General features: G+C 34.1%; 1 protein-coding gene across 1 annotated transcript in view; it reads right to left on the bottom strand.

Annotated features, from left to right (window-relative positions):
• The window catches only part of Sema3a (semaphorin 3A), a 222,638-nt gene that overhangs the window by 88,074 nt on the left and 107,582 nt on the right, over positions 1-26,982 (bottom strand). Inside the window, exons 5-6 of the mRNA XM_042684788.1 lie at positions 12,037-12,130; positions 3,712-3,831 (exon numbers count right to left, since the gene is read on the bottom strand). Of these exons, the coding sequence (XP_042540722.1) occupies positions 3,712-3,831; positions 12,037-12,130 (214 nt within the window). The remainder of the gene's footprint in view (positions 1-3,711; positions 3,832-12,036; positions 12,131-26,982) is intronic.

Here is a 26,982-nt window from a genome sequence, read left to right as displayed (position 1 = left end):
AAATAATGAAATTTTATAATTTAAAAAATCAAGGTATTTTAAGATCTAATTGTATATGAAGGTTTTTTTCTTTGCTCTCTTTAGAAGGAACCAAAAAGAACTTATTTAAAATAAATTATAAATTTACTTGAGCCACATAAATTGGACTGATTCTCCCAAAAGACATGAAGCTTTTTGAAAAAAGTAACTTAAGGCAAATTCTAAAATTAATTTAGTAGCTCAAAGACCCTGAATAACAATTTTACAAAACAATCTATTACTTTAGACAACACAAATGATTGTGTAGTCTATGCAGATGCCTCCAAACTCATTTATTTTATGCATGAGCATGTAAACATTATGTTTCCAATTTGATTCTGAAATAGTATCTGATTTTTCCAGGCTTGAGATTCACGGTCCCTTGGTTATATCTCAAACATGTCTGCATCCTCTGTCATGCATTTGTCTGGTTTCTGTACCCTGTCAGATGGGACCTTTGTGCTAATTTGGTAAAAATCAGTTCTCACGTTTGGTGCTGAGAGACTGATAACTGAATTCTCAAATGAACTGCCCATTTTCAGAGATGAAGTACAGAGTTGTGGACAATGACTGTTTTCCCACAGTGTAAATTCTTCAGACTCAGCTGTCAGCACGTGTGTGTGTGTGTGTGTGTGTGTGTGTGTGTGTGTGTGTGTGTGTGTGTGTGTGTGTGTGCAGCACAAAAGCAGCTTTCACTTGATGGCTTTTTCCTCCAGGGTCATAAAAATGAAATGGATACTCCTTTGTGCCATTTCATCTTCTAATGAGATTTTGTTTCTCAAGGACAGTGAAAGCCTCTATACCCCCTTAAAGTTCTTCATAGATCAAAGTCACCTCCTCTTTGAATATAAAGCAAACATTTTCCCTCCTACATAAATAATTTTCGATTGAGAGCAGACTAGCTAGCCATGCTAAAATGGGGCTGTTGCTATTGTTTTTGCCACTGTAAACATTCCAGGTTTAATGCTTGACAGTAGTCTTTCCATAATTGTCTTCTAGGTCTTTTGGAGTTTTACACACGTCCTTCTTTTTGACTATGCATTTTTTTTTTCCTTAGTGAGACTTCCAAATTCTCAGTGGTCACTCAAGTATCACTGCACCTCTTTTACCCAATAAGGGATGGGATTTGTCAGCCTGTTCAAAATCCTTTGGATACCACAGTGTTTGTGCCCAATCCAAAGCATAATCTACCTTTAAAGTACCAATATGGAACTGATATCAAGTTTAAAGGAAACTTCTTTGGAGAGCAAAAAAATCAGGACAGCTCAAGAAGTGAGTGTTTTGAAAAGGAGGTATATAAACTAAGCACTTGTGGCTTACACCTGTAATCTTAGCTACACAGGAGGCTGAGAGGCCTGAGGATGAAGATTCAAAGCCAGTCTTGGCAGAAAAATCTGAGAGATTCTTATATCTGATTAACCAGGAAAATGCTGGAAGTGGAGCCATGATTCAAGTAGTAGAGCACCTGCTGTGAGCAGAAAAGGCAAGTGTAAGATGACCCAGAATCAGCACAAATTTAAAGAAAAATAATAAAATGGGTAACAGTGGAAAATCCTGGGGGAACCTTGGGGAGATATTTTACACATGAAATTTGATTAAAATCTGTGAAATCACATTTCTGACCTTTGGAAGAAGTGTCAAGAATACAGACTAGGAGATAAAACTCAATTTTAACATGGCCAACTAGGATAAGAATGTTGCATAGAGAATTCTACTCAGATTACAAATGAAACCCTGATTAACCATGACTTTAGTAAAGGTTTATCTTTTGGGATAAGAGGGTAAGGATTTCATGGGGGAAAGTCCTGGTAAAAAGACATAAGGACAACCAAAAGAACTGTGAATTCAGTCATATGAAGAACCTAGGTAGAAAGGTCAGAAGAGGAAGGTGAGATGCATGTCTTGCTTCATAGTAAATGAAAAATAATTGACCAGTTAGAAATATTACAGGAGGAAAGACATGTCTAGTTAGTGAATTTGAGGTCTACTTTGTTTGAATAGTCACTTTGAAGCTTGAGGTCAATCTTGAACAAAGACTGTTACATAAAAGTCACGACAAGGCTATACTAAAACTACCAGCACAACAGTATTTATCACAGCATTATTTACCATAGCCAAGATATAGAACCAGCCCAGATGCCCCTCAGTAGGGGAATGGATCAAAAAAATATGATATGTATATAATGGAATTTTATGCCTCCATCAGAAAGAATCACACCACCTCATTTGTTAGGAAATGGAAAGACTTGGAGAAAATTATATTAAGTGAAGTAAGTCAGGCCCAAAGAAACACAGGTCCCATGGTTTCCCTTATTTGCAACAACTAGTGCATGTCTAGGACAAGCAGAAAAGGTCAAAAGCTATGTACATATGACCAGATGAGATGATGCTAAGTGAAATGAACCCCAAGATAGGGACACAAGTGGTTTTATCTTTCTTGCTATTGTTTTTTTTAACGTATTTGTAATGTACTATGTGATTTTTTTTGTTTCTTTTGTATGTTCTTCCCCCATAACCCCTGTTTTCACTGTATTTGATTCAGGTGCTCTGAATCTTGTATATGCATTTTTCTAATTTGGGGAGGGGAAGGGAAATAACAAAATGCTGAAACAAGGACTCAGGTTGACCCATTGTAACAATGAAATGTACAAAATACTATGTTGAAAATGAACTTTACAACTTTGGGTGGAGGAGGGAGGAGCTGGGGAGGTGGGGAGGAAAGGTATGGTAGGGGAAAAACAAAGGAGGAGGTAATAAGGCTCGATAGGAAATGTACTCATTACCTTATTCATATAACTGTAACGCTCTGTACAGTATTTTACTGTATATATACTATACATATTATATATATATATATCCTTGTTTCACTGAGGCCTAGAGGCAGATGTGTGATTTTTTTCCCCATAATTAAGTAATGGATAATAGTAATGATTGAGTAATCTTTGAAGTTTCTAGAAGTAGGAGCAGTAAAATAAGTGTAGCAGAAATTCAGAGTGAGACGATCAAGGACCCTAATGAGAACATAGGTGAACTGTAATCTTCATGCCAATGAAGAGCAGGGGGCCAAGAAAATGTTCAGTGATGGGAGAATGGTGTCTGGGCAGCTTTATTTCAATACTTGCAGGCAGATTTGTATATTGCTTATCAATTAATATTATCAAGTGTTATTGTAGGGACTACTACAAAAATATCTGATAAATGTGTAAATGAATCAAGTGAAACATTATTATTAAAGTCCTTTGAAATGTTAAGAGCAATATCAATGTGATGTTATTGTAGTTATTTTCTAATGTTCAGTACCCTCTATGATGCTCTCAGGAGTAATGAGAGCTGGGAGGAGAAAACACTGCATTGTGAGATTTGTTGTGGTTCTGTGTCACACAGGATAGTAAAGTCATCTTATCTTTTCCCATTACCTCCCTTCCGTAACTCAAGACCAAATATCTTTCTTTCCATAGTTAACTACTGAGAAACTTCGAGTTTGGCACATAACAAGTATTTCCTGAACTTGTAATCTCCTTTTTTTTTTTGTCTTTTGCCCAACTTTCTCACACCCACAGCCATGAAGTCATTACCATTAGCGCTACAGCATACTGAATCCCAAGTCATATGTACATCCTATGAATTGAGAGTTCTCTGATGACTTCATGCAGTGGTGCATGTTGTATGTCTAGGTTCGCAGGCACCACCTACCATTGAGCCACCTGGAATCGTGCTGCTCTGTCCTGATTGGGTGGTGGTGTCCAAGTGTGCGGAAGATGGCAAAGTCCCGCCCCATGAAATCAGCTGCAGTTCCAGAGTATAATTCTCCGTCTATGTTGCGAAAAAATAAGACCACATACGTATTATTTAATTCAATTAAGGCAAAAGGGGAAAAAGTTTGAATGATGATTTGAGTGAAAAGAAGACTGTCATTTATTTCATTACCCCAAACTATATAGATTTCATCTTACATCTATATTGAAAGGGTTGTATTACATTTCCATTCACATGCTGTCAGGTTATTAACTGAACACAAACATAGAAATGCAAGTAAAATCTGATTCTCTGACGGTGTCTAAAACATGAAATTTCATTCTTTCCTGCTATGAACAGTGACAAACATTCAGTATTCAAAGATATAAACAATAGTCATTATACATAGATTTACAAAATGTGTGAAACTATTGTGGCTCTAATAATCTAATTTAATAGACTAAAATATCACTGTAAACTCTTTCATATTATATATTTTAGTGCCAACTAAATTCCAGTAGAATATGAAGTAATGAGATTTTTATAACTTAGAAAAAATATTTTTCTTGCCATTATTTTCTCTGATAATATTTTTAAATATTTTAATTATAGGGGTCTAATCAGAGAAGAGTTTTAATTTGAGGTTAGCTATTATTCACCCCAAACATAGGTCCACTACAGAACTTCATATATAACATAAATGTGCATAAATGTGGAAGAGGAAATGTTGGCAAACCCAAGTCATTATCACTGTGGATCAAGATTTCACTACATTTTGACTCATTTTTACCCAATTTGAAATGACTCTCAATCAGGGTTTAACAACAGAAGTAATATAAATCAGAAGCTAAAGAAGAGAAAGCGAAAGAAGAAAGGTTAAAAAAAAGGAGAAGCTGTTTTTGGTATTATTCTACACAATCAGGTGCTAGACTGAAGCTTTCAAATTATTTCATATAGTTATGTCAACATTGCATTACCTAAATAATGTTATCCCAATTTTACAACCCAAGAAATTCAGTATTTCTCAGCATAGAGGTTAGACAAGTCAAGGTGAAGGTTTAAACCTAGGCTCATTTAATTCAAAGACTTTTACACTAAATCAGACCACTTTTCAATAGGTGGAAGTTTGGAAAATTATGTTTTCTGACTTTGCAACAGAAAGTACTTCTTATTATTTTCTCCAGTTAACTTAATTGCCTGCCAACACAAAGTGAAATAATATATTTACAAATTAAAAGAAAAGAAAAAATGAATAATGAATCATTTTTCTAAATAGTCCACATTAATTACAGTAATCCTAAACACTAATTTTTGATTTTTCGGATGAGCTAATGTTTTTATTAATCCACTGATTAGGAACATAAAAATAAAGGCAGTCAGAGGTAAATGTTTTCATCTCAGGATATCAACTTAATATTAGGTTGAATATGCCAAGCAGAATTACCAGAAATGATAGAGTAATATTGATTAATCACTTTCGGTCTGCTAGCTTTCTAAGAATGAATGCAATCCATAATTATGGTTGCTATTATATATATAAATAGTTCAGGAAGAAGTTGAAATAACCCTCACAGTGCAATTGTTATTTGGAGATAGAAAGGAATCTGTTGCTCTTACTCCTTTGCTTTGTTATATTTTATTTTATTTTTTTATTCACTCACATAGGAGGTTGGTAAAGTCAATACCAATGAAACTAAAGGCAAGAAGAGACTGCTTTTCTTTTTCTTCATAACAGATAGAAAGTTCATTCAGACAAAAGAAAAGTTATTCAGAAGAGCTGTTGACTTATTATTAAAAAGAGAATTAAATTAAAAATTTACTTTTTAATCAAAAGAAGGCTACAGCTTAGACACTGATTGCCTCCATCCATGCAAAATTATCTTGCACCTAATTACTGTTTTTGGCAAAAGACGGTGATTTTCTCTAGCCAGAGGGGTCCAGATGATTGGGTGGTAGCAATGATCACTTTTTATCCATGCTTTATATTATCCTTGTTGTATGGCAGCAACTGTTTCTTTGCACCAAAACTTAGATAAGATTTTCTGCTGGATTTCAACAGGGATTCTTATTGGGAATGATTGTCTCATGTAAAATATAACATCTTTGTTATTTTTGCATGAATGCACAAGAGGTAAAAAATAGGAATCAAAATGGCATACTATCATTTATTACTTTTTAAACAGTGAATACAACAACAGAAGCATATGAAAATTAATATACTCAAACACTTTAATTATCCACCAAAAATAGGATATAGCCTGTGAGTATTCAAAATGATTTAGAGTTTTGGTATAAGTTGTATTATTTTAACAATTTAACAAAAATGCTCCCTAGTCAAACTTACTTTGTAGTTTCTATGTAATTTATAGAGTGATCAAATTATATGTTGATTTTTGTGCATAGTGTTGTGATCATTTTCTAAACCCGAATACAAATTGTTTGGAACAAACATATTAGTAAATACTATTCTGCCTTGATATAAATGATATTATGGATGTTATCCACACTTTTGAGCTTTCTACATATACTAATAGGCCAGTGAAAGGAAACATGATATCCTTTGCCCAATTTTATTAAATTGATGGTAGAATTATATATTCAAGGAATTGCTACACAATGTGTCCAACAAGATCTTTCACAGTCTCCACAAAAAACATCACATGGGTGGTTTGACATTTTAAAATATTATATTCTACTAGGAAATGCTAATGGTTAATAGACAAAACTAAGCACCTAGAATGAGTAAAAAGGCCAAAACTGGTTATTTTGACTATACCAAGATTCTTCCCTAACAATTTGATTTTTTAAATCTGTTTTTTTTTTTTTTTGGAAAATAGTTCTTTACTGGAATGAACAAAAAGTGTTTTATGAAATATATTAGCACCAAGTTTCCTGAGAAACTGGCATTAAAAACAAAAATTCACATATACTTTAGACTTTCTGCCAAAGCTCTAAATGAAGTGAAAGAAAAGAATGTGACTTAGATCAGTTAAGGTATCAGATTACAATTCCTAAGAAAGGTGTGGTAAGGAAGATGGGAGAGGAGAGGGAAAAGTTTTTGATGGAATTGCAGCATTACTTGCACAGATTAAAGTATGCCATAGATGTGACCCAAATCAAACAAACTAAAGAACAACTCATTATAAATCATTATGTTGTTAACATCTTAAGTAAATTCTACTCATAGAGTACTCATGAGAAACAGAAAATAGGTATCTTGCTCTCTCTCTTGCAGACATACACTCATACATGAATACATATATATGTACATATATAAACCTAACTTTGAGACAAGTGGAAATAATTTTACATTTATTGAGTTCCTTTTCCATATCAATAAATATAATACACTGGCTTTATTACTTATTCTTTTTAAAATATTGTTACATCAGTAGTAAAATGTGCATAAGGTGCAAAATTAATAATACAAAATTTATAAATTATGAAATCTGCCTCCCAGACACTTCACATGAAGCTCCTGCTAATAGTTCATTTTGCTTCTGCATCACATCTATGTATTCCAGACATGTGCAAATACTCAAAACAGTGGTTCAGAGATGTACTGTTTTCTTTAATTCTTACAAAAGCAAATAATATGACATACCACTTTAGATTGGAGAGGACTGAGTTTCAAAGAGGCTCAAATAATTTTCTCAATCATATTTAATTAATTTAGGGAGGACCCAGCTTTTTCTAAAAACCCAGTGACAGCATTTTAGTGTCAAATTATTCTTTCCAGGTGCAAGACAGAATTCCAGCTTGAAGATAAAACCTTAACAAAAATCCCAGGTCTTTGAAATAGATCTCAATAATATCACATAATAATGGAATATTTCTAAGCTATTAGTGCTGCATTGCCTGGAAAAGATTTCAATGAGGAAAAAAAATTACTCTGAAGTTGACTATTCCTTTCACATCATGAAAATGTGAGCTGGTATTTACTTCACGTGAAAGATACTAGATTTTAGTCCTGTGTTCCATTTGCAGCTGGCATTTATTCTGAGCAGGGGAGTGACTGCTATTTGGTATCAAGAAATCCCTGAGCCATAAAAATATTAGCTAGCAACTAGTGGCAAACAACTGTAATCCTAGCTACTCAAGAGGCTGAAATTTGAGGATGAAGATTCAAAGCTAGACTGTGCAGAAAAATGATTGAGACTTTTTTTTTGGGTCCGGTCATTGGGCCTGAACTCTGGGCCTGGTCGCTGTCCCTCAGCTCAAGGCTAGCGCTCTACCACTTGAACCACATCGCCACGTCCGGCTTTTTTCTTTTTGCTTATGTGGTGCTGAGGAATTGAACCCAGGACCTTGCAAGGCAAGCGCTCTACCACTGAGCCACCTTCCCAGCCCCGATTGAGACCCTTATAGCCAATTAATAAGCAAAAGCCAAAGGAGAAGGTGTGTTTCCAGTGCCTTGAGTACAAAATGCTAACGTGAAAGGTCCTGGCTTTGAGTCCAAGCTCTCATACTGATCCCCCCACCCCCCCAAAAAAAGAATGTAAAGAAATTATAAATATCTTAAAGAATAAATTCCAGAAAATTTCCTATGACAAAATGATCCTTACTAAAGTGATTGGTAAAAATCAAGTTGTTTTTTTTTTTATTGTGAAAATACCATATAGAGGGGTTACAATTACATGGGCAAGATAATGAGAGCATTTCTTAAAGAGGATCTGAGACACGTAAGGCATATTTAAGGATGTGGGAATTTAGGGATTATGTTTAAGAGAGAGAGAAAACGTGTTATCTCTGGTTAATTAAAACAACAACAAGGGGCTGGGAAGGTGGCTCAGTGGTAGAGCGCTTGCCTTGCATACATGAGGCCCTGGGTTCAATTCTTCAGCACCACATAAGTAGAAAAAAAGGCAGAAGTGGTGCTGTGGCCCAAGTGGTAGAGTGCTAGCCTTGAGTTTAAGAGCTGAGGGACAGCGCCCAGGCCCAGAGTTCAGGTCCACAACTGGAACCAAAAAAAAAAAAAAAAAAAACCCAAAACAACAACAACAAAAATTTACCAAAACAACAAAAAAAGCAGCCCGGTGCTGATGGCTCACTCTGTAATCCCAGCTACTCAGGAGGCTGAGATCTGAGGATCATGGTTCAAAGCCAGCCCTGCAGGAAAGTCCTTGAGACTCTTCTTTTCAAAAAACGAGCAGAAAACTGAAAGTGGTTCTGTGGCTCAAGTGGTAGAATGCTTGCCTTGAGCTGAAGAGCTGAGGGACAGCACCCAGGCCCAGAGTTCAAGCCCCACAACTGACAAAAAAACAAAAACAAAACAAACAAACAAGCATTTTGGAAAGAGATTATATTAAATCACAATAATTTAGTGAAGTAGAGCCACAGAGCAACTTTCGGTTTTCTGGTGGTTTATTTGAGATTAGAGTCTAACAGACTTTCCTGCCTGGGCTGGTTTTGAACCTGGATTCTCAGATCTCAGCCTCTTGAGTAGCTAGGATTAGAGGCATGAGCCACGGAAGCCCTGCAGTAAACTATTTTTTTTTAAGCTGGCATATAGTTTTATAATTTTCTGTTGGCTGAAATTGCTTTGTCTTGGAGATGGTAGTATAAAAAGTACATACTGCCAGAATTCATCTTGCCACTGTAGAGATGATCTGAACCAAACTTGGAATTTTATTTCCCAGTGCTGGTGAACTAAGCCTGAAACCACCTACATTTTTTTTCTCTCTTATAGGCTGAGATAAAGAGGATATATTCAAATTATGTGAGAAGATCGGATATCCTAGTGTTTAGTTCTGAAGTATAAAGTACTTACTGCCTGTATATTTCATAGATGATTGTTGTTACCCTTGGTAAATAGCATAGTTTGGAAAACATGATAGAAATTATTTATGTTCAAAAGCCCATTAAACTAGTGAGCATTCTACCTAAGGCAGTATAACACAAAATGCCAAGAAAAACCCAAAGCAAAGAATTAAATGTTCTGTGAAAAGCAAAATTTATAACATGGTTATGAAGGAAACAACTTTGTAAAGTGAGTTAAAACTCTTGAGTCAAAAGTGTTGCAGGGATTCTGCAATTTTATTAGCTGTAAGAGGACTTGTTTCTTATTCTGTGTTCTTCTGGTTAATTGATTTAAAAATTTAGGTTTTCCAGTCTTCTCCACAAGCACTTTATGTCTTTGAACGTTACTAAATTATTTTACTATATAGGGTTTATTCAGTCTGAACTTTATGTGAAGCTTGCTTTTCTGAAATGTCTATAGTTCTTTCTCAGCCACATTTCCCTTCCTTGGCTCACTGTAATTCCTTCATGTTCTTTTCCTTTTCATAAGCCTATATAGCCTTTTCAAATAAATTCTAATATAACCTCTAAACTATATTGTTTGTGGACTTTGTGTGGTTGCATACCATAGGAACTAGGTAATGCCTACTTGTCATCATCCTCCCTCAATGGAATATTAAAATAAATAATCAAACCAATCCCAACTGTGAAACATACCACAAACTAAAGCTGCTGGAGGCTCACTTTTACAGACTGTGTTTTGCGTTTTGAATAATACCTAACTTTTTTATTCACTGTGCAATTTAAATAAGTATGGGTTGCAAGTTGGAACAAGGCATGGCTCCTCCCCTTTGTTTAAGACAACTTTCAAATGTCTGCATTACTCTTGAGGAAGGCATCCACATATAATCACTAGTTTACCTATGAATAAGGAAATTATAAGTGTGCTAAGTGTGTTGAATTCCTACAGGTCTTAAAGTTTTGTCTAAATGCTGTATAAATGGATCAAATGGAATGAAACTGTCTGCATTTGAAAAGCAATAGAGAAGATATCTTAGGCTGCAATCCTTTTGTTCTTAATGGAACATGGATTAGTAGTAAACACTAAACAATATTAGAAAAGTATAACTTCATAGTTAATCTAGCTGTCTACATGATTAGTATGTTTTGCCATTTGAGTAGAAAACAAACTTATTAATACATGAATAAAAATAGAAAGTTTATAAATTTATTACAAAGCAGATAATAACAAATTTGCTTTCTTAAAATCTAGATGTATTATTGAAAATTCAATTAGAAATTTGAGAAAAAAATTATCATCATTTTTATTGTGCTATCAAATGATTTTCTATGTTTTATAGAAAGAGAAAAAAGGAGGGAAGGAGAGGTGAGAGAAGGAATGGGGGAAAGAGAAAGAGAAGGAGAGAAGAGAAGAAATGGGAGACAGGGAGAAAGGAAGAGAGAAAGGAAAGAAAGAAGGAAGGGAGATAATAAGAGGAGGGAAGGAAGGATGGGGAACAAAGAAAGGGAAAAAGTGAGGAGGTGGGAAGGAGGAAGAGCAGAAGAAGGGATGAAAGAAAGGAGGGGAGGAATGAGGGAACCAGGGAACAAGGGAGACGGAGGGAGGAAAGGAAATAGGGAAGGTAGGAGGAGAAGAAAGAAAGGATGAAGGGAGGCAAGAAGGAAGAAGACAAAAGGAAGATGAATAAGTTATTTCATGATTTATTAGTTTTTGTCTATTAGAGAATCCCATTGTGGAGATGATTGAAAGGATATGTAAAAATACTTGCAATGAAGATGAAAGTATTCTACTTTTACTTCTACATATTATATTTTCCTACATCTATCTTTCAAAATCTGCATTGCTTAGGGAAAAAAGGAAAAGAAAAACTTGTAAAAAAGAAATGATGGTAAGAGAAACACCTAGAAGGAATCACAAAAACATACTGTGCTGCATTTCAAGAAAAAACAAAACAAAAAACAAAACAAAACAAAAACGAGAGGCCTCACAAAAGGTGAAGACAAAAAGCATTCCTTCATCCAATCTATTTAATAGGACATCAGAATAAGCTGACTAATGTATCACAGTCAAGGTTTACTTAACTTTTATACTACTTACAATGACTGTACTGATAAATTTGTCCAGATGTTGAGAAATTGATAGATCTCAGACCACAATTTATAGACCAGAATAAATGTCAGTTTTAAAATCATTAAGTACTTTTTAATCTCTCAAGTGAAAATCAAGAGAAATTTCTTATAATGTTAAATGTTAAAGTTCAAATAAGGATGCATACTGCTAGAGCTATTTTAAAGATATTATTACATTATTTTGATAAAAAAGAATAAGATAAGTTAGTGCAATGTCAAAACAGCATTTAGTATTTTTTTTCCATTTTCAAATATTCAAACATATCACTTCTGATATTCTACTCATGAAATGGTTAGTGATTAATAATAGAAAATCTACACAGATAAATATAACACATAATATGTTACTGTTTAAAAGAGATTAATTATTTTGATTAATTATTGTCTACATACCTATTAGAAGAGATGCTGTCAAAAGTTTAGGGTCATAAGGACTCTTCCCACGGCCATTTTCAAAATGTGAGTCCTCAAGTTTAAAAATGTTGTCCTGTAGATTAAAACAAAAGAAGTCATTTTCCGCTTATTCACAAAAAAAGGATATTTCCATCATGTCACTTAGAGATTACATTAGCTTGTGCAAACTTTAGAGACCACAAAATACATTAAGTGATTTAAAAGAAGTGGATATAACCAAAGAACTCCTTGCTTTTTTAGCTTTTAGTACCATTTAGCATGTTGTAGGTAATATTGTTGACCCAAAATTTAAAGAGCAAAATATGTCATAGCAAGAATTAATCTATTTCCTAAATAGTTATACCAAGATGTATCATAGTGACTTTTGAAATAATTTTAGACTTAAAGGAGTGTCTCTTTTTGCTTTTCTAGATAGAATAGAAAAAGGGGAAGCAACTCTTGTACTCTTCTGTGTGTGATTTCCATTAAAAATGTTCAAAGAGTCATCCCATACCTTGTCCTTTATACAATGTTGGTGCTACTTATGAAATTTTTGGTTAGATAAACAACATGTAAGATGTCTGAAGTTCTTCCTCCTCTGTCTAAGAGAGAAATATTAGATTATATATTAAGGGGGTATGCCTTGAGGTTAAATCAACAGAACAGGCAATTCTCCTCTGTCCCAGTTTGTGGAGACAAGAATGGACTTCTGACTACATATAAAAATGTTCATGTTCTAAAATTTTTAAAAAATGTTCATTCACGTTCTGAGCTGGTATGTGTGCAGAAAAGCATGACACCCCAATCTTCAATGAAGTGCATTCCTGCCTGAAGCCTTGTTGAAATTCTATAATCTATATATAGCCTATAAATGTAACGACCTCAACTTATTTGTAACAGTGGAATAACTTTGGCATCATTTCTGAGCATTCTTTTCAGATCCAGGAGCTCTGGGAATTAATTAAGGCAGAATATGTATGCTTTTTCCAGTAGCACATTAACTTGTCTATAGTCGGAAATAAAATAGCTTTTTTGGCAATTTCTCTGCTATTCACATAAAAGTATTCTCTATCTTAGAATAGTAAATGACATTCATTTTATGGTCAGTAAAGATCACTTTATTTAACATTTAATATTTCTGATGGAGCTAATGGCAGGATTTCAAGTTATGAATCTTAAAATTCATTTGAATTAGGGAGGAAAGCAAAAAAGGAAGCAAACCAAGAGTTCTTGAGTTTTATTACTGTGAGTGGGAATTATCAAGTCTACTTTTTCATTGCATCGATTCTCTATTTAGTAATTAGATGTCCCTAGCAATGAAAATATACTTTTCTACCACAAACCTGGTAATTATGATTAAAATTCACATATACTTATTTACTGTGGGTTGGAGAACAAAGGAAATAGATTTAGTGTCATCAATATGGTAAAGAATATTGTAAAAATACCATGTTTTAATACTCATGAAATGTTTTGTAACACTGACAAAGAGGAGTTGTTCTCTCAAAGCATGTGACACTTAATATCTGGGATCTGATAGCCAAGTTAAACACACATTGTCATGACAAATGAGAAGTACTTCCAGTTTCATGTAGTATATGATTTACAAGGTACAGGATTAGACTTCATAGGCAGAGAGGTTAAGCATACCAGTTATGGTTCAAGAGAAGATGAAAAACTAGCCTTTGTCATGGTGTCAGGTAATATCCTCAAACCTTTCTTCATTTTTGTTGAACTCCAAAAATATATACTAAGTGAGTCACCCCTTTTTAACTGATACACAATCTTTTTACTCTAAATGTAACTCTTACCATAATATCTCATTGTATATCCTGTAAATTCATATTTTATATGATTATACAAAGGGGCAAAACAAACTGATTATCCTTCCTAGCTCAGTGACATAAGATAGTCAAAATAATTGTGATTTGATGTTTGCATTCAAAAGGTAAATAACATTTTAAAACACAAATGTTTTAGTGTACACTTCATATTTATTGCAAGCAACAATGGAGTCCAAGGATGTTGAAACTGGAAAGAAGAGTGAGGTAGTGCTCCCTCTTTCTGCCTTTAATTTTTTCTGGGCCTCAGACAATTCTTGAAATTCCCTAAAATCTCAGACTCCCCAAGTGCAATAAGGTAAGAAAGTCTTATAGTGGACATGAAAATGTAATAACACAATATATGGTAATAACAATGAACTTATTATGCCCTCAAAAATCTAATAACAACAGATGCTGGAGGGGATGTAGACAGAAGGGAAACCTACTGCATTTTTGGTGGGAGTGTAAACTTGTTCAACCACTTTGGAAAGTAGTATGAAGGTTCCTCAAAAGACTCCAGATAGAGCTCCCCTATGATCCAGCAATCCCACTTTGGGGTATTTACTCAAATAATCACAAAAAAGACAATACTAAAGCTACCCGCACAACTATGTTTATGGCAGCATTATTTACCATAGCTAAGATATGGAACCAACCCAGATGCCCCTCAATAGATGAATGGATCAAGAAAATGTGGTATATATACACAATAGAATTATATGCCTCCATCAGAAGGAATGACATTGCCCCATTTGTTAGGAAATGGAAAGACTTGGAAAAAATTATATTAAGTGAAGTAAGCCAGGCCCAAAGAAACACAGGTCCCATGGTTTCCCTTATTTGCAATAACTAGTATATGTCTGAGACAAGCAGAAATGGTCAGATAAGTTAATGTTAGGCGAAATGAACCCCAAGATAAGGCCCCAAATGTTTTTTTTTTTCTTTCTTGCTATTATTTCTAAGATATTTATAAGATGATTTCTTTGTTGCTTTGTATGTCCCTCCTCCACGGTATAACCCTTGTTTTCACTGTATTTGATGTTGGTATAACTTGGGGAGGGGAAGGAAAAAAACAAATCGTTTAAATAGGGATACAGGTGGACCCATTGCAACAATGAGATGTGCAAGACTTTAGGTCGAAAAACGAACTTTACAACTTTGGAGCGGCGTGGCTGAGGGGGGTGGGGAGGGGGGAAGAATGGGTGGGGTGGGAGATGGGCAGGGATGGGAAGGGGAAACAAAGGAGGAGGCAACAATGTTTGATAAGAACTGTACTCATTACCTTGCCCATGTAATTGTAACCCCTCTGTACGGTATTTTCACACACACACACACACACAAAATCTTCACTTGAGATTTCAATTTTGCATTGTTACTACATTTTTTATCGTGAAATCATTCTCTGTGATTAAAATCTCTTCTCCCACACTAGAAATGCCTGCCTTTGTATCCATGAGCAAAAATTGTATATATGTTTAGCTGATCTGGGGAAGGCAAGGAGAACAAAAACACGGTGAGACAAACGACAGAGGGCAAACCAATGCAGCAGCGATACTCACAAGACACTATGTTGAAAATGAACTTTACAACGTGGGAGGGAGGGCAGTGGGAGTGAAGCAAAGTGAGAGAAAAGAGTTGGAGGTTAACAATGTCCGACAAGAAATGTACTCATTACCTTACTCATGTAAGTGCAATCCCTCTGTACATCACCCTTAACAGTACAATTGAAGAAGATATATGGATGTTCAAAATATATGTAGATGCTTCTACCCTCCATAAGGCATTGAGGGTCTTTCCAATAGCTGCACAAGACTAATTGAGAAGTTTTCTTCAAATATTTTCATAACTTTAGGTTTTATTCAATTAGAATAAAAATATTAAATTTTAGAATATGGGATTTTCTTTTAAAATAAGTACATAAACATACTGATCTTATCAATATGTGATTTAAAGTCACTGTAACTGCCAATCCATTCATGCATTTAACTTGGAATTTCTTAAAATTTGCATTATGTGTAAAAAAATTAAAAAGAGACCTCTTTTATCATGTACCTTTAGTACAAGATACATTTACTGTTGATGATAGTCAGAAACTTCAGTGTTGATGCTTTTGCTTTCCAAAGATAAAGATGTGTGAAGGTACTCACTTACTATGAAGTAACCTTACTACATATTAATACTCTGTTTTCATATGGACTAAATCCTACAGGTCACTGGCACTGCTTGAAAAGTATTTTGAAATTTGATTGCTACTCAATGATTCTCTGCCTTAGGAGAATGTTAAATAGATCACATATGAAAACATTAAGACTAAAAATCCTAGGACCCACTTATGCAATAAACCATACAGTTTATATGCCTTACTTGGGCTGAAACAGTTTTCATTTATAGTAGTAATACAGGAACAAAATTCTAACTTCATGAACTCTAATTGCTTTAGCAGATACCATGAACATATCATGTAAGTTATTGTGCCATATTTTATTGCATGATTGCATCAGTTTTCAACGACTATTTTTAGCTTTCAAGACTACTCTTTCCCCTTTGTCTTTTGGATTTCCTGAATGTTATTAACTGGTGAGGTAAGGCATTAGAGGAAATAATAACTGTGCTAATGTCTAATCCAAAGTCTTATAAATTATAAACCATTGGTGACTTCATGGCAATAAATTTCCTAAATCTCAATCCTGTCTAAGCAATAAATTTTGGCAACAATGTTGTAATTTAAGTTATTTTATTTAATGGTTAAAACATAAATGACATTTTAAAAATGGAATAAAATAAAACCCTACATATATGAGATAGAATGAACATTTGCAAAGGGAAGTTACACAAAATTATGTAAAAGCCAGTATTTGGGATAACATTTAAACAATAAATGTGTTTAGAGCTATTCAAATTTACTTTTCCTCCTTCTCACAAAAGATACTCTGTGAAAGTTTTCTAAATAATTAAATATTCCTTCATCCTGCTTTTCCTCCTGATCTTTTTCTGAAGCTCATTTTTACTCCCTCATTCACCCTGGGTCTCCAACCCCAGGCTGACCTTGCTTATTTTAAAGATTAAATTGAAAGCCACTTCCTAGGAGAAGTCATTAGAGGTTTCTGCCGATATAATTTATTAGTGTCCTTTTGTGCAAATGGTAATTAACAATGGTATATAGGCAATGACTGTGCAGGACAAATCTACTGGCTTCATCAAAGAAAGAATGCAATAGGATATCACAGGAAATAGAGTGGTATACTGCACTTTGACCAAAGGAGATCCTGGTGAGGATCAAATTCATCTGGAATTTTCTTTTCCTTAAAGGGAGACTAGATTTACAGAGTGAAATACTAGATAGCAATCAGTCACAACACTATTTAATGCAACTCAATTAAAAGGAAATCATCAATTCTTCAGTTGCATTAGTTACATTTCAAATATTCAATACTGGCATGTAGCTTGTAATTACAGTATTGTAACGAGGCAAATATTGAGCATTTCAAGTGGCATAGAATTTCTTAGGCAACATGGCTTTGAATTCTTAATCTTTTTTTTTTTTCCTTAACACCATGATGTTGAGTTGTCAATCAATAACTAGACTTCCAAGAATAGATATTTGCATAACAGGTCACAAGCACAGTGAGAAAATTATAATGACTTCAATAAGAGATGATATTGCAAACTATTTTTTTATTGAAAAAAGAATTTAGGGCATTACAAACACATATTTTTGTGTGTCATTCTTCATATTCACATTTCCATCATTTATTCAGGTAGATATTTATCTGTTATCCAAGGTTAGGCTGGATACACAGTTTATTGGATGCATTGATTTTCCAGCAAGGAAAATAGATGCATGTACAGCAGTGTATTTATACTTTCTTTTTTATTTTTAAAATTTATTGTAAAGCTAATGTACAGAGGGATTACAGTTACATGAGTCAGGTAATGAGTACATTTCCTTTTGAACAGTTTTACCCCCTCCCTCATTCTCTCCCATTTTTTCCCCTCCTGACTTCTCTGTAGTTCATTTCCAACAAAGTGTCTAGTGGGTTTCACTGCTGGATTGGTTTGTCCTTTGCTCCACCCTTTCTGTGCTTCCCCTTCCCCTCCCCAAATCAGATAAACCTATAAGCAAGACAAAGGGTGCAGAAATCAAAAGCAGAGACAGTAGGGAATAAACTAAAGGGGGAAAAATGAAAGACTAAAAAGAAAAGAAGAAGAAGAAGAAGAACCACAAACAGTATCATAAAAACCCTTTTACTTCCTCTTCTTTTCTCATTTTTTGACCTTAACCTGTGGTATTCCAAGATATATGCATTCTCTCATCTCTTGTATTTTGATTGTTTATTGATTGAGGAAAATCCTACTGCATTGCTTACACAAATAGAAGGATGAATGAAGGAGTTAAATGTGTGACCACTGATTTAGAGAAGGAGGTGCTTCAAGAAATTACAGCCCTGCAAACATATCACAAGGACATATCCTTGACCTCAAGGAATTAATAACTTAAGAAAATGACACAAATGTGGAGAAAAATGTTATACAATGAATATTTGTTTACAAACTTTAAGTATTAAACCAAGTTACAGATTGAGTTCTGGGAAATATTATGCTTTTAGTATCTTAGTGTTGTATGTTTTGTTGCCATAATAATGTGCTATAAAAACAAATGAGCAGTTTAACCTAAAAATACATTCATGCCTTTTTAGCCTTTGTTTTATTGGGTACTGTAATTGTTCATTTATCTACATAATGTATGTCAATAAATATTATCCTTCTTAAAAGTGCTGACTTCACTAGGAACTAAGGTTTTCAGATTACTCCTTTGCAGAACTTCAAAAGCTTCTCACATAGTTGTGCCATGTAGTCATCCCATCATGGCAATGAAGCTATTTTGTTGATTAATTGCACCCAATAGAAATAGTTCTAAGACAGCTTGGATGTAGACAGGTGGTACACCAAGCTAACAAACCTCTTTGGACTTGCTAAATAGAATTCCCTGCATACATAAGTTCTTATTGTTTGTTCCATATGTATATTTATTTTAAAAGTATATTAAATGTAACTAAGTATTAATTTAACAAGTAAATATACATAGAAAACTATCACATGAGTTTGAAGGTGGAGTCTGAAATTGAAAGGTGTGTTTATCAAATTGATAGAGTGCATGGAAGAAATATTTAATAGTATTATGTTACATAATTACAAAGCTTGGAAACTAAGCTATTACAAAGCTTGGAACCACTTGGTCCATTTTTAAAAATATTAACATAGAATATGTATTAAATACTGTGTCTTAAGAATTCATGTATATTATTTTACTTAATTTTGCAACAATCCTCCTATTAGTATACACAACACTTAAAGCTCAGAGCTAATAAATGATGAGGGAAAATTTTGAAAACGTAACTGTTTCCAAATATCTTAGTACAATCACAGCATGGGATCACCACAATTACTCTGTAAGATGTAACCTAAAATATCAGAAACAGTAAGCATTGGTAGTTCATGGGTAGTTCAGGAAGAAAGCTGTGGAAAAGAGGAGGCAAATAACCTACTTGGGCTATTAGTGAAAATCCCTGAAAAGAAAATAAATATAATTCATATTTGAGTAATGGCCAAAAGTTGACTTTAGACAATAGAGCCTATGTACATGTATTAAGAGAAAACTGAAAAGTAAATTGGGGGAGGAACCAAGCAGTAGAAAGTTTTTCATGTCAACTAAGTAATTTACTCTGTTTTCAGGTGCCATTAACAATTTAGTTGGAGAGCAACAACATCAAAGAAATCTGACAGGGATATGTAGGAAGCTTTACAGACACATGAACCTAGTGACAGGTAAAAAACTACTGACATAGCCTGGGGAGGGAAGAATCAGCTCTTATTGCACATTATAGCACTGTAAAGGAATTTTGTATGTATTTGGTAACTTGGTAGTGTCACTTAGCTTCTTTGTAGCTCATGTTTTTTAACCTTTGTTAAATCAGAATTCTCTTTGATGTTCCCTTGTTAAGTCTTCCCTCAAGAAAATTGAAGGAAAGCATGCAGATAAGTTCTAGGCAAGCCTAAGGGTTTATGGACTTTATATAGTCATATACAATAAGTCTTTTTTTTTTGTCGGTCATAGGGCTTGAACTCTGGGCTTGGGCGCTGTTCTTCAGCTTTTCATCTCAAGGCAAGCGCTCTGCCTCTTGAGCCACAGCGCCACTTCCCGTCTTCTAGTAGTTTATTGAAGATAAAAGTCTCTCGGACTTTCCTGCGCGGGCTGGCTTTGAACCCCGATCCTCAGATCTCAGCCTCCTGAGCAGCTAGGATTACAGGCTTGAGTCACTGGCACCCGGCCTACAATAAGTCTTATATAGCTTACTTTAACTATTTAAAGCATTTCCAGTTAGTCACTGTGCAGAGCTTTTCATTTCTCACATTAGGATTCTGTAACTGAGTTTCTACATTTGCCTTTTCCGATTTTTTTTTCTTGTAAGTACACAAATACAGGGTATATGTCAAGAGCATATTTCACTTTTTGTTTGCAAGTTGCTATTATTTAGAATCCTCTTATTTTTAATAAATTCAGCGATTGAACTTCAGCCTCCATCCCACTGCTGATCAGGTCGCTTCAACTTGGTTTCCTGGTTCATATAAAATCTTATTTTCCATAGTTATTTCAAAATTGAGAGCTATTAAGAGTCCTTGGATTTTCAAAAGAATATAAGAGCAATTACTAATAATAAGCTTCATAAAAAATTACTCTGTCAGAAACAGTTATTTAACAATATACATTGCAGGAAGATACAAAAGAAATGTAAGTCTGGTCTCTGTCAAGGAGTTCTGAGAAATATAAAATGTAATACTTTGTGAATAAAGCAGGTATAATTTTCTTCCTTGATTGCCACATATTAGTCTTGCCTTAGGTTTAACTGATTTAGAGCCATATCACATTAGAATTTTATTTTTCTCCATAAATAAGCAAAAAAATTGCTATGAGTAAAATCTTATGAATTGAAATGCAACTTGTTAAAATACAAGTTCAACTGGAAATATACACTTGTAAAATTTCTAAACTTAAAAGACACTAATAATTTCCTTTCATATTAATTGGTAGTTTTGAATAATTTTAAATGTATAAAAATTATAATGTTTGGTTTTGACCCTAAAAAATAAATTCAGAAGCTGTAATATTTTGCATCATTTTTATTCCTAAACAGTTATTGCCATGAAGGCTATGAAAATATATACAACTTGGAAAGGATTTTTCCTCAGTAAGTTTGGTTACAAAACTAAACAGACAGTCATGGTTTTAACAGAAATGCATTCTAGCTATTAAAAAAACATCTTGGTATATTAATGAAAGTATAATTGTGTTTAATATTGATTGATACAAGATCCATTGTTAGTTTTATTTTCTTTGAATTGGACATTTCTTTCTGGAGAATTTCTAGTAGGATCTAATATAAACACAAAGAAAAGATTCCCAACTAGTCTGAACCTCTATTGTGGTAGTTTGCACCTGGTCTTGTTGACTTCAATGTCTACTGCCTGCTATACTATTGTTTAACTAATAACCTCTTCTACAGATTATATATGGCTTTTCAGTTACCCATAATTATATACAAATTATACAAATAATTATTATTTGACTTTTACCATTGATGTAACAAAAATATTAATTCTAGATATTGAAATCTAGATTCTATCTCATTGTTCTAAGTATTTAGTGCATTTCCTAGAAACACTTAAAAAAATCTGGTGTTAATGTATTTTGTTTATAAAATGGAAATAGAGGACACAATTGTTTCTCATTTCTTTAAATAAGAAACAATGTGTATTAATATAAGAAAGCATATATAAATCATTGACTTCATTTTAATTTTATTTATCATAAATATACCTTTTCCTTTGATAGCACAAAGAAATTCATTTTCTATGATAATAGTAAAAAAAATATGTTAAGTAATGATTAGCCATAGATTCCTGAATACGCTGTATTTTTATAGCCACATAATAACCCATATAAAACATAGTCTGTTTATTCCTATTTTTACTTGAAGATGAAATTACAAAGAACAGGAGATAAAATGCTTAAGGCAGATAGTATGTAGCCAAACAAGGTAATTTGTTTATAGAATGAGTGATATAGAGAATTGATGAAAAACCTTCTGTCCTCCCCTAAATCTACCATATTTCAGTTAATACTCTTGGATATCAACCTGACATGTATATGCATATAGTAATAGATTAATTTTAGCTTCCACATATTAAAGAAAAACTGAAATGATGAAATTCCTTAGAAAGGATAACTCACAGTCTAACAAAATAAATACCAGGAATGGGTTCTTGAAAGTAAGGGGAGGGAGTAGACAATGACTATAGAAAGGAAGGGGAGAAAATGCAGTCTTGAAATCCAAGACACATTCAACACAATTAAGAAAAATGAGGGAAGGGTGAGATTGAGAAGGATAGGAGAAAATAATGAAAGGAGTGACACTGATCAAGATGTGTCATATTCATATACTATTTCTTTGAACAAGTCCTTTGTCAACTACTTAAATATGAAAAATAAAACTTGAAAATCCTCCAACCTGCTTTTCTACTTGATTTGCTCATTATTAAGTTAGAAATATACACTATACATAAAGGATTGTTATGCACACACATTTACATGCAACTTGTTTGTTTATGAATTATTCTTAACTGAATTGATCATGACTAATGATGCTGTTAGTGTGGTCTTCATAGTCTCCTGTGAAAATACTAGGAACAAGAAGAAAGAAAGAACGTATTTCAAACATCATTCACAGAAGATGTTTGAAGTCACTTTGTTTCCAAGTTTAGGAAAGTGTTATACTTTTATTCATTCCCCTCCTAATAATAAGGAGGACACACAGTTCTTATAGCTGGATTAACAGGCTTTTCTTTTTTAAGTTAAGGGATCTGAATTCATCTGGGCCCTTCCCACAAACAGTGGGACCATAATTCCCATTTTTGTCATCATTAAAATTAATAGTATAAACCAAGGAAAACAGAAAGCATATGTGTTCATACTTCATGCAGATTATGTTTTTAATAGGAGCTTAATTTGAGTTTAGGCAGATATCACATGCCTGTCATGGTATAATTATTCAACTATGAATGCCTGTTAACTCCCAAGGTATACAACAATAAAAGAGAAAATTCTAGCTTGGTTAATATGAGAAATTCCAGAACATGAACAATTTACTCTTGTATTTTGCCCCAGTCCAATCTGGTAAAGTAAGTTCAATCAACAGACAAATCAATGATCTATAAAGCAAAAGTGAGAAAAAAGTAACATTTTTCCAAATATGAATTTTCACATGTTTACACTCAAATCACAGCCACTTTTTGTGTTCTTAGAATTCCCTAAAGTGTGGAGAGTTTCATTCTAATTTGTGGAAGTGCAGTTTTCATTTTGTACCACTTCTCTTTTAAATGTGTTTCTTACATCCATGTTTAGACACCACTGGGAAATCTTATCAACTTAAATGTAAATATGTTAAGAGAAAGGAGACTAAGTACTACAAGGAGAACTGGAATCTATTCATATGGTTTCTTTACATTTCAAGATTTTTTTTCAAAGATGCCATCTGGGAAGTGAAGAAGCCAAAAGGACTAACATTATATTTATAATAAGCTTGGCTTCTGCAAAAGCTTATCATTCAAGTGTTGTCATAATGATATGATGCAACTGTGAATTCCTTTTAGAAAATTAGTGAAGAATCCAATAGTAATTATTATTTTGGCAACGTTACTGTATTGTATACAAAAGTATTGTATACAAAATTAACTTACATTAATTCTTGATGAAAACACATTTAGAAGATGCTTTAAATAGAATAAAAAAGATCTTAAAATTTTCTGTACATTTAACCTGATTATTTCACTTCTGGAACTGGACCCTAATGAAGAGATAAAGAATAGTTGAATCACCTGGATGTGGATGTCTAGATTTATTACTATTTATTTTTTATTTTATATACATATGTATTTAAAAAATTTTTTTTTTGTCCGTCATGGCTTGAACTCTGGGCCTGGGAGCAGTCCCTGTGCTCTTCAGCTCAAGGTGAGCACTCTACTGCTTAAGCCACAGCACCACTTCTCCTTTTCTAGTGATTATTGGAGATAAACTGGGCTGGCGTTAAGCCGTGATCCTCAGATCTCAGCCTCCTGAGTAGCTAGGATTACAGACGTGAGCCATGGCGCCCGGCTGAATATTTAGATTAATGAAAAAAAAAAAAAAAGACAAAAAGAAAGGGAAGCCAGGGATTGGTGACTCACGCCTGTAATCCGAGCTACTCAGGAGGCTGAGATCTGAGGATCACTGTTGAAAGCCAGCCTGGGCAGGATCATCCATGAGACTCCCATCTCCAATTAATCACCAGAAAACAGGAAGTGTGCTGTGGCTCAAGTGGCAGAGCACCTGAGCTGAAGAGCACATGGGCCCAGAGTTTTCAAGCCCCATGAGTGACAAAAAAACAAAAATAAAACCGGGGGAGGGGGTGAGGGAGTAAAATTTGTCAGTTTGGGCACACAAAAGCAGGAAATGGAGGTGTTACTCAAGTGCTAGAGCCTCCCAGGAGTAAAGTGAAAGCAAAGAGGTTTATAGGACTAGCGCTCGCACGGGCATGCAACACACACACACACACACAGAGTGAAAGAGAGCTATGGGCAGTGATCATGCATGTAATCCTAGCTATTTTGGAGGCTGCAATTGAGAGAATGTGGTTCAAATTCAGCACAGGCATAAGTATGTTCACCGAGCCCCATCTCAACCAATAAAAAAGGCAGGGCATGGTGTTGCCCAGCCTTGAAAAGTAATCTCAATGAGAAAAATTAATAGGATGACCGGAGTCTGTGTTGGCCTGGGCAAAAAGACTCTATTTCAACAATATAATGAAAACAAAAGCAGATAAGCATGTAGCTCAACTAATAGAACACCCACCGCCAAATTAAAAAACCTTGAATTCAAACCCTAGCACTGCCAAATAAATAAAATAAAAATGAGAAATAATGAGAAGAAACAATCATATAGACATTTATGTAAAATGGCTTAGAACATACTACTCTTGTGCCCATTTTCTCTGGCATAAAACACTAAATAATTCCCCAAGTCTATTTTGTCTTGAGCACTTCACAGCTAATTAAGAATCACAAGTATTTATAAGCAAAATACACTTAGCACATTAAATGGCTTGTGATATAAATGTTGTTGCTCTTTGTGGTATTATTAAAAAAATGACAAATAATTTCTTTAGCGAGCTGCTTATTTTGTGGTTTTCAAAAATCAAAAGGAAAATTTCTGGAATTTGAACTTAGTGTCCCATCTGTGAAATTTATGGTCCGGGATAAGGGTGCATTAGGCAGCTCATCCTTTTTACTTGAAGTTACTCAAATTTCACTGAGGTCAGGGTAATGTGTGTAAGGAAAAACAACAACAACAAAAAAATTCAAACAGCTTTATGGTTCTTTAAGAAAATACTATAGCATCTATTTGCTTCAAGTATCATAATGATTGAATCAAAATTTCTGACCTTCATTGAAACAAAGCAGAGATCTAATCATAATAAGTGACTTATTTATATTTAAAACTTGTGTAAAAGTTCTCTCATAACACACTGTCAAATCTATAACATTAGGAAGAGTGAAGTTGCCAAATACTGAAACCCAAATACCTACACAAAATGTGATTGTACACCTACTAATGTGGGTCTTCCAAGGGATATTGAAAGCATGTGTCAATATTAGTGAAGGAGGATGTTACTTTTGCCACAAAGGTTTTTTTTTTTTTTCTTGGTTCTATTGAAGTTCAGGAGGGACAAAGGGAGGATGAGAGGGGGTGTCATAGGAAATGAGAACATAGATGTAGGAGGATATTGGATTACACAGAGCTTTGAAAGTGACCATAAAATCTTGGACAATGCCCTGGGAGAAAGAAAAAAAAAACAAAAACAAACAAGTAACTGGTGGGTTGTGATTAAGACAGTGAGTGAAGGCAGATGGAAATGAAAACTGCTGCAAGGCCAGGAAGGAGAGAATGTGCTAGCCACTAAGGTGAGCGCTTGCCTGGCTTTTGGTAAAGGTACACCTTGTAGCATAACTATATCACAATCTGAATTCTGTTTACAGGTAAAAAACATAACCTAATATTAGACAGGAAACATACAAAATATGGAATGCATTTGTTGCACTACTTACATCAGAAAGTAAATTTCGTCATAAACACCTCTCTCACTTTCCTCTAACATTGTGGCACTTTACTTAGCTTTTTGGAATAAATCAATATATTATTCTCTTCTATTGTCTTCTGTACCATTTTCCACTTTAAAAATAAATAAAGCAAAAAGAAAAGGGTGAATATGGATGGGTCATTAGGAAGGAAAGCTTTCTTGTTTTTAGTTAGACACTTTGCCTTATCTGTGGTTTTGAAAAGTTTAATGCAACTGAACTGTAAAGGTAAGAAAACAGTTACTGCTTGTCTTCCATGTAGATTTTTATTTTTTGACATTGTTGGATATATTATAATTATTTCAGCTCTCAAAGATAGGTTACCACAGGGATGAAGCTAGAATAAAGCTGGTTATCTTATTATTTTAATTGATTTTATAACTTTAACATGTCTTTGTCATTTGTTTTCTTTTGTTTTGTCTGTGGATGTGCTATGTGATCAGAGTTTGTACACGAAGACATAAAGCTTGATCAGAGTTTGTACATGAAGACATAAAGCTTGGTGCTAAGTGGTTACCACAAGAAATATTATTGCTGTCAACTGATGCCAACACTCTCCCCAGTGTTAACATTAAATCACAGAATGCAAAACAAGAAGCTAGTAAGATAGGAGGCCCTATTCTGAGCTGCACTGCTGTGTCTGAGTTGGTTCCTCACTGGTTGACTCTAGGAGCCTGGTATGGGCCTCTCTCTAATCTCCCTAGGGCTATTTTCTATGTGCTAATAATATATAAACTCTTTCCTATGATTTTATCGTTCTTATAATCCTCACAAATGCTCTATAAAGTAGATATTATTTATCTCACCTTACAGTTAAGAAGGCTGCTTATCCTCCAGGGAATACAACTAATAATTAACAGAGCTGGAGCTTACAATAATTATATGGATCACCAAG

Source organism: Dipodomys spectabilis, unplaced genomic scaffold (genome assembly GCF_019054845.1).
Source record: "Dipodomys spectabilis isolate Male_0828 unplaced genomic scaffold, ASM1905484v1 ptg000089l, whole genome shotgun sequence".
NCBI lineage: Eukaryota > Metazoa > Chordata > Mammalia > Rodentia > Heteromyidae > Dipodomys > Dipodomys spectabilis.
Note: the sequence above shows the minus strand (reverse complement) of the source record. Positions and strands in the feature narration are given on the sequence as shown.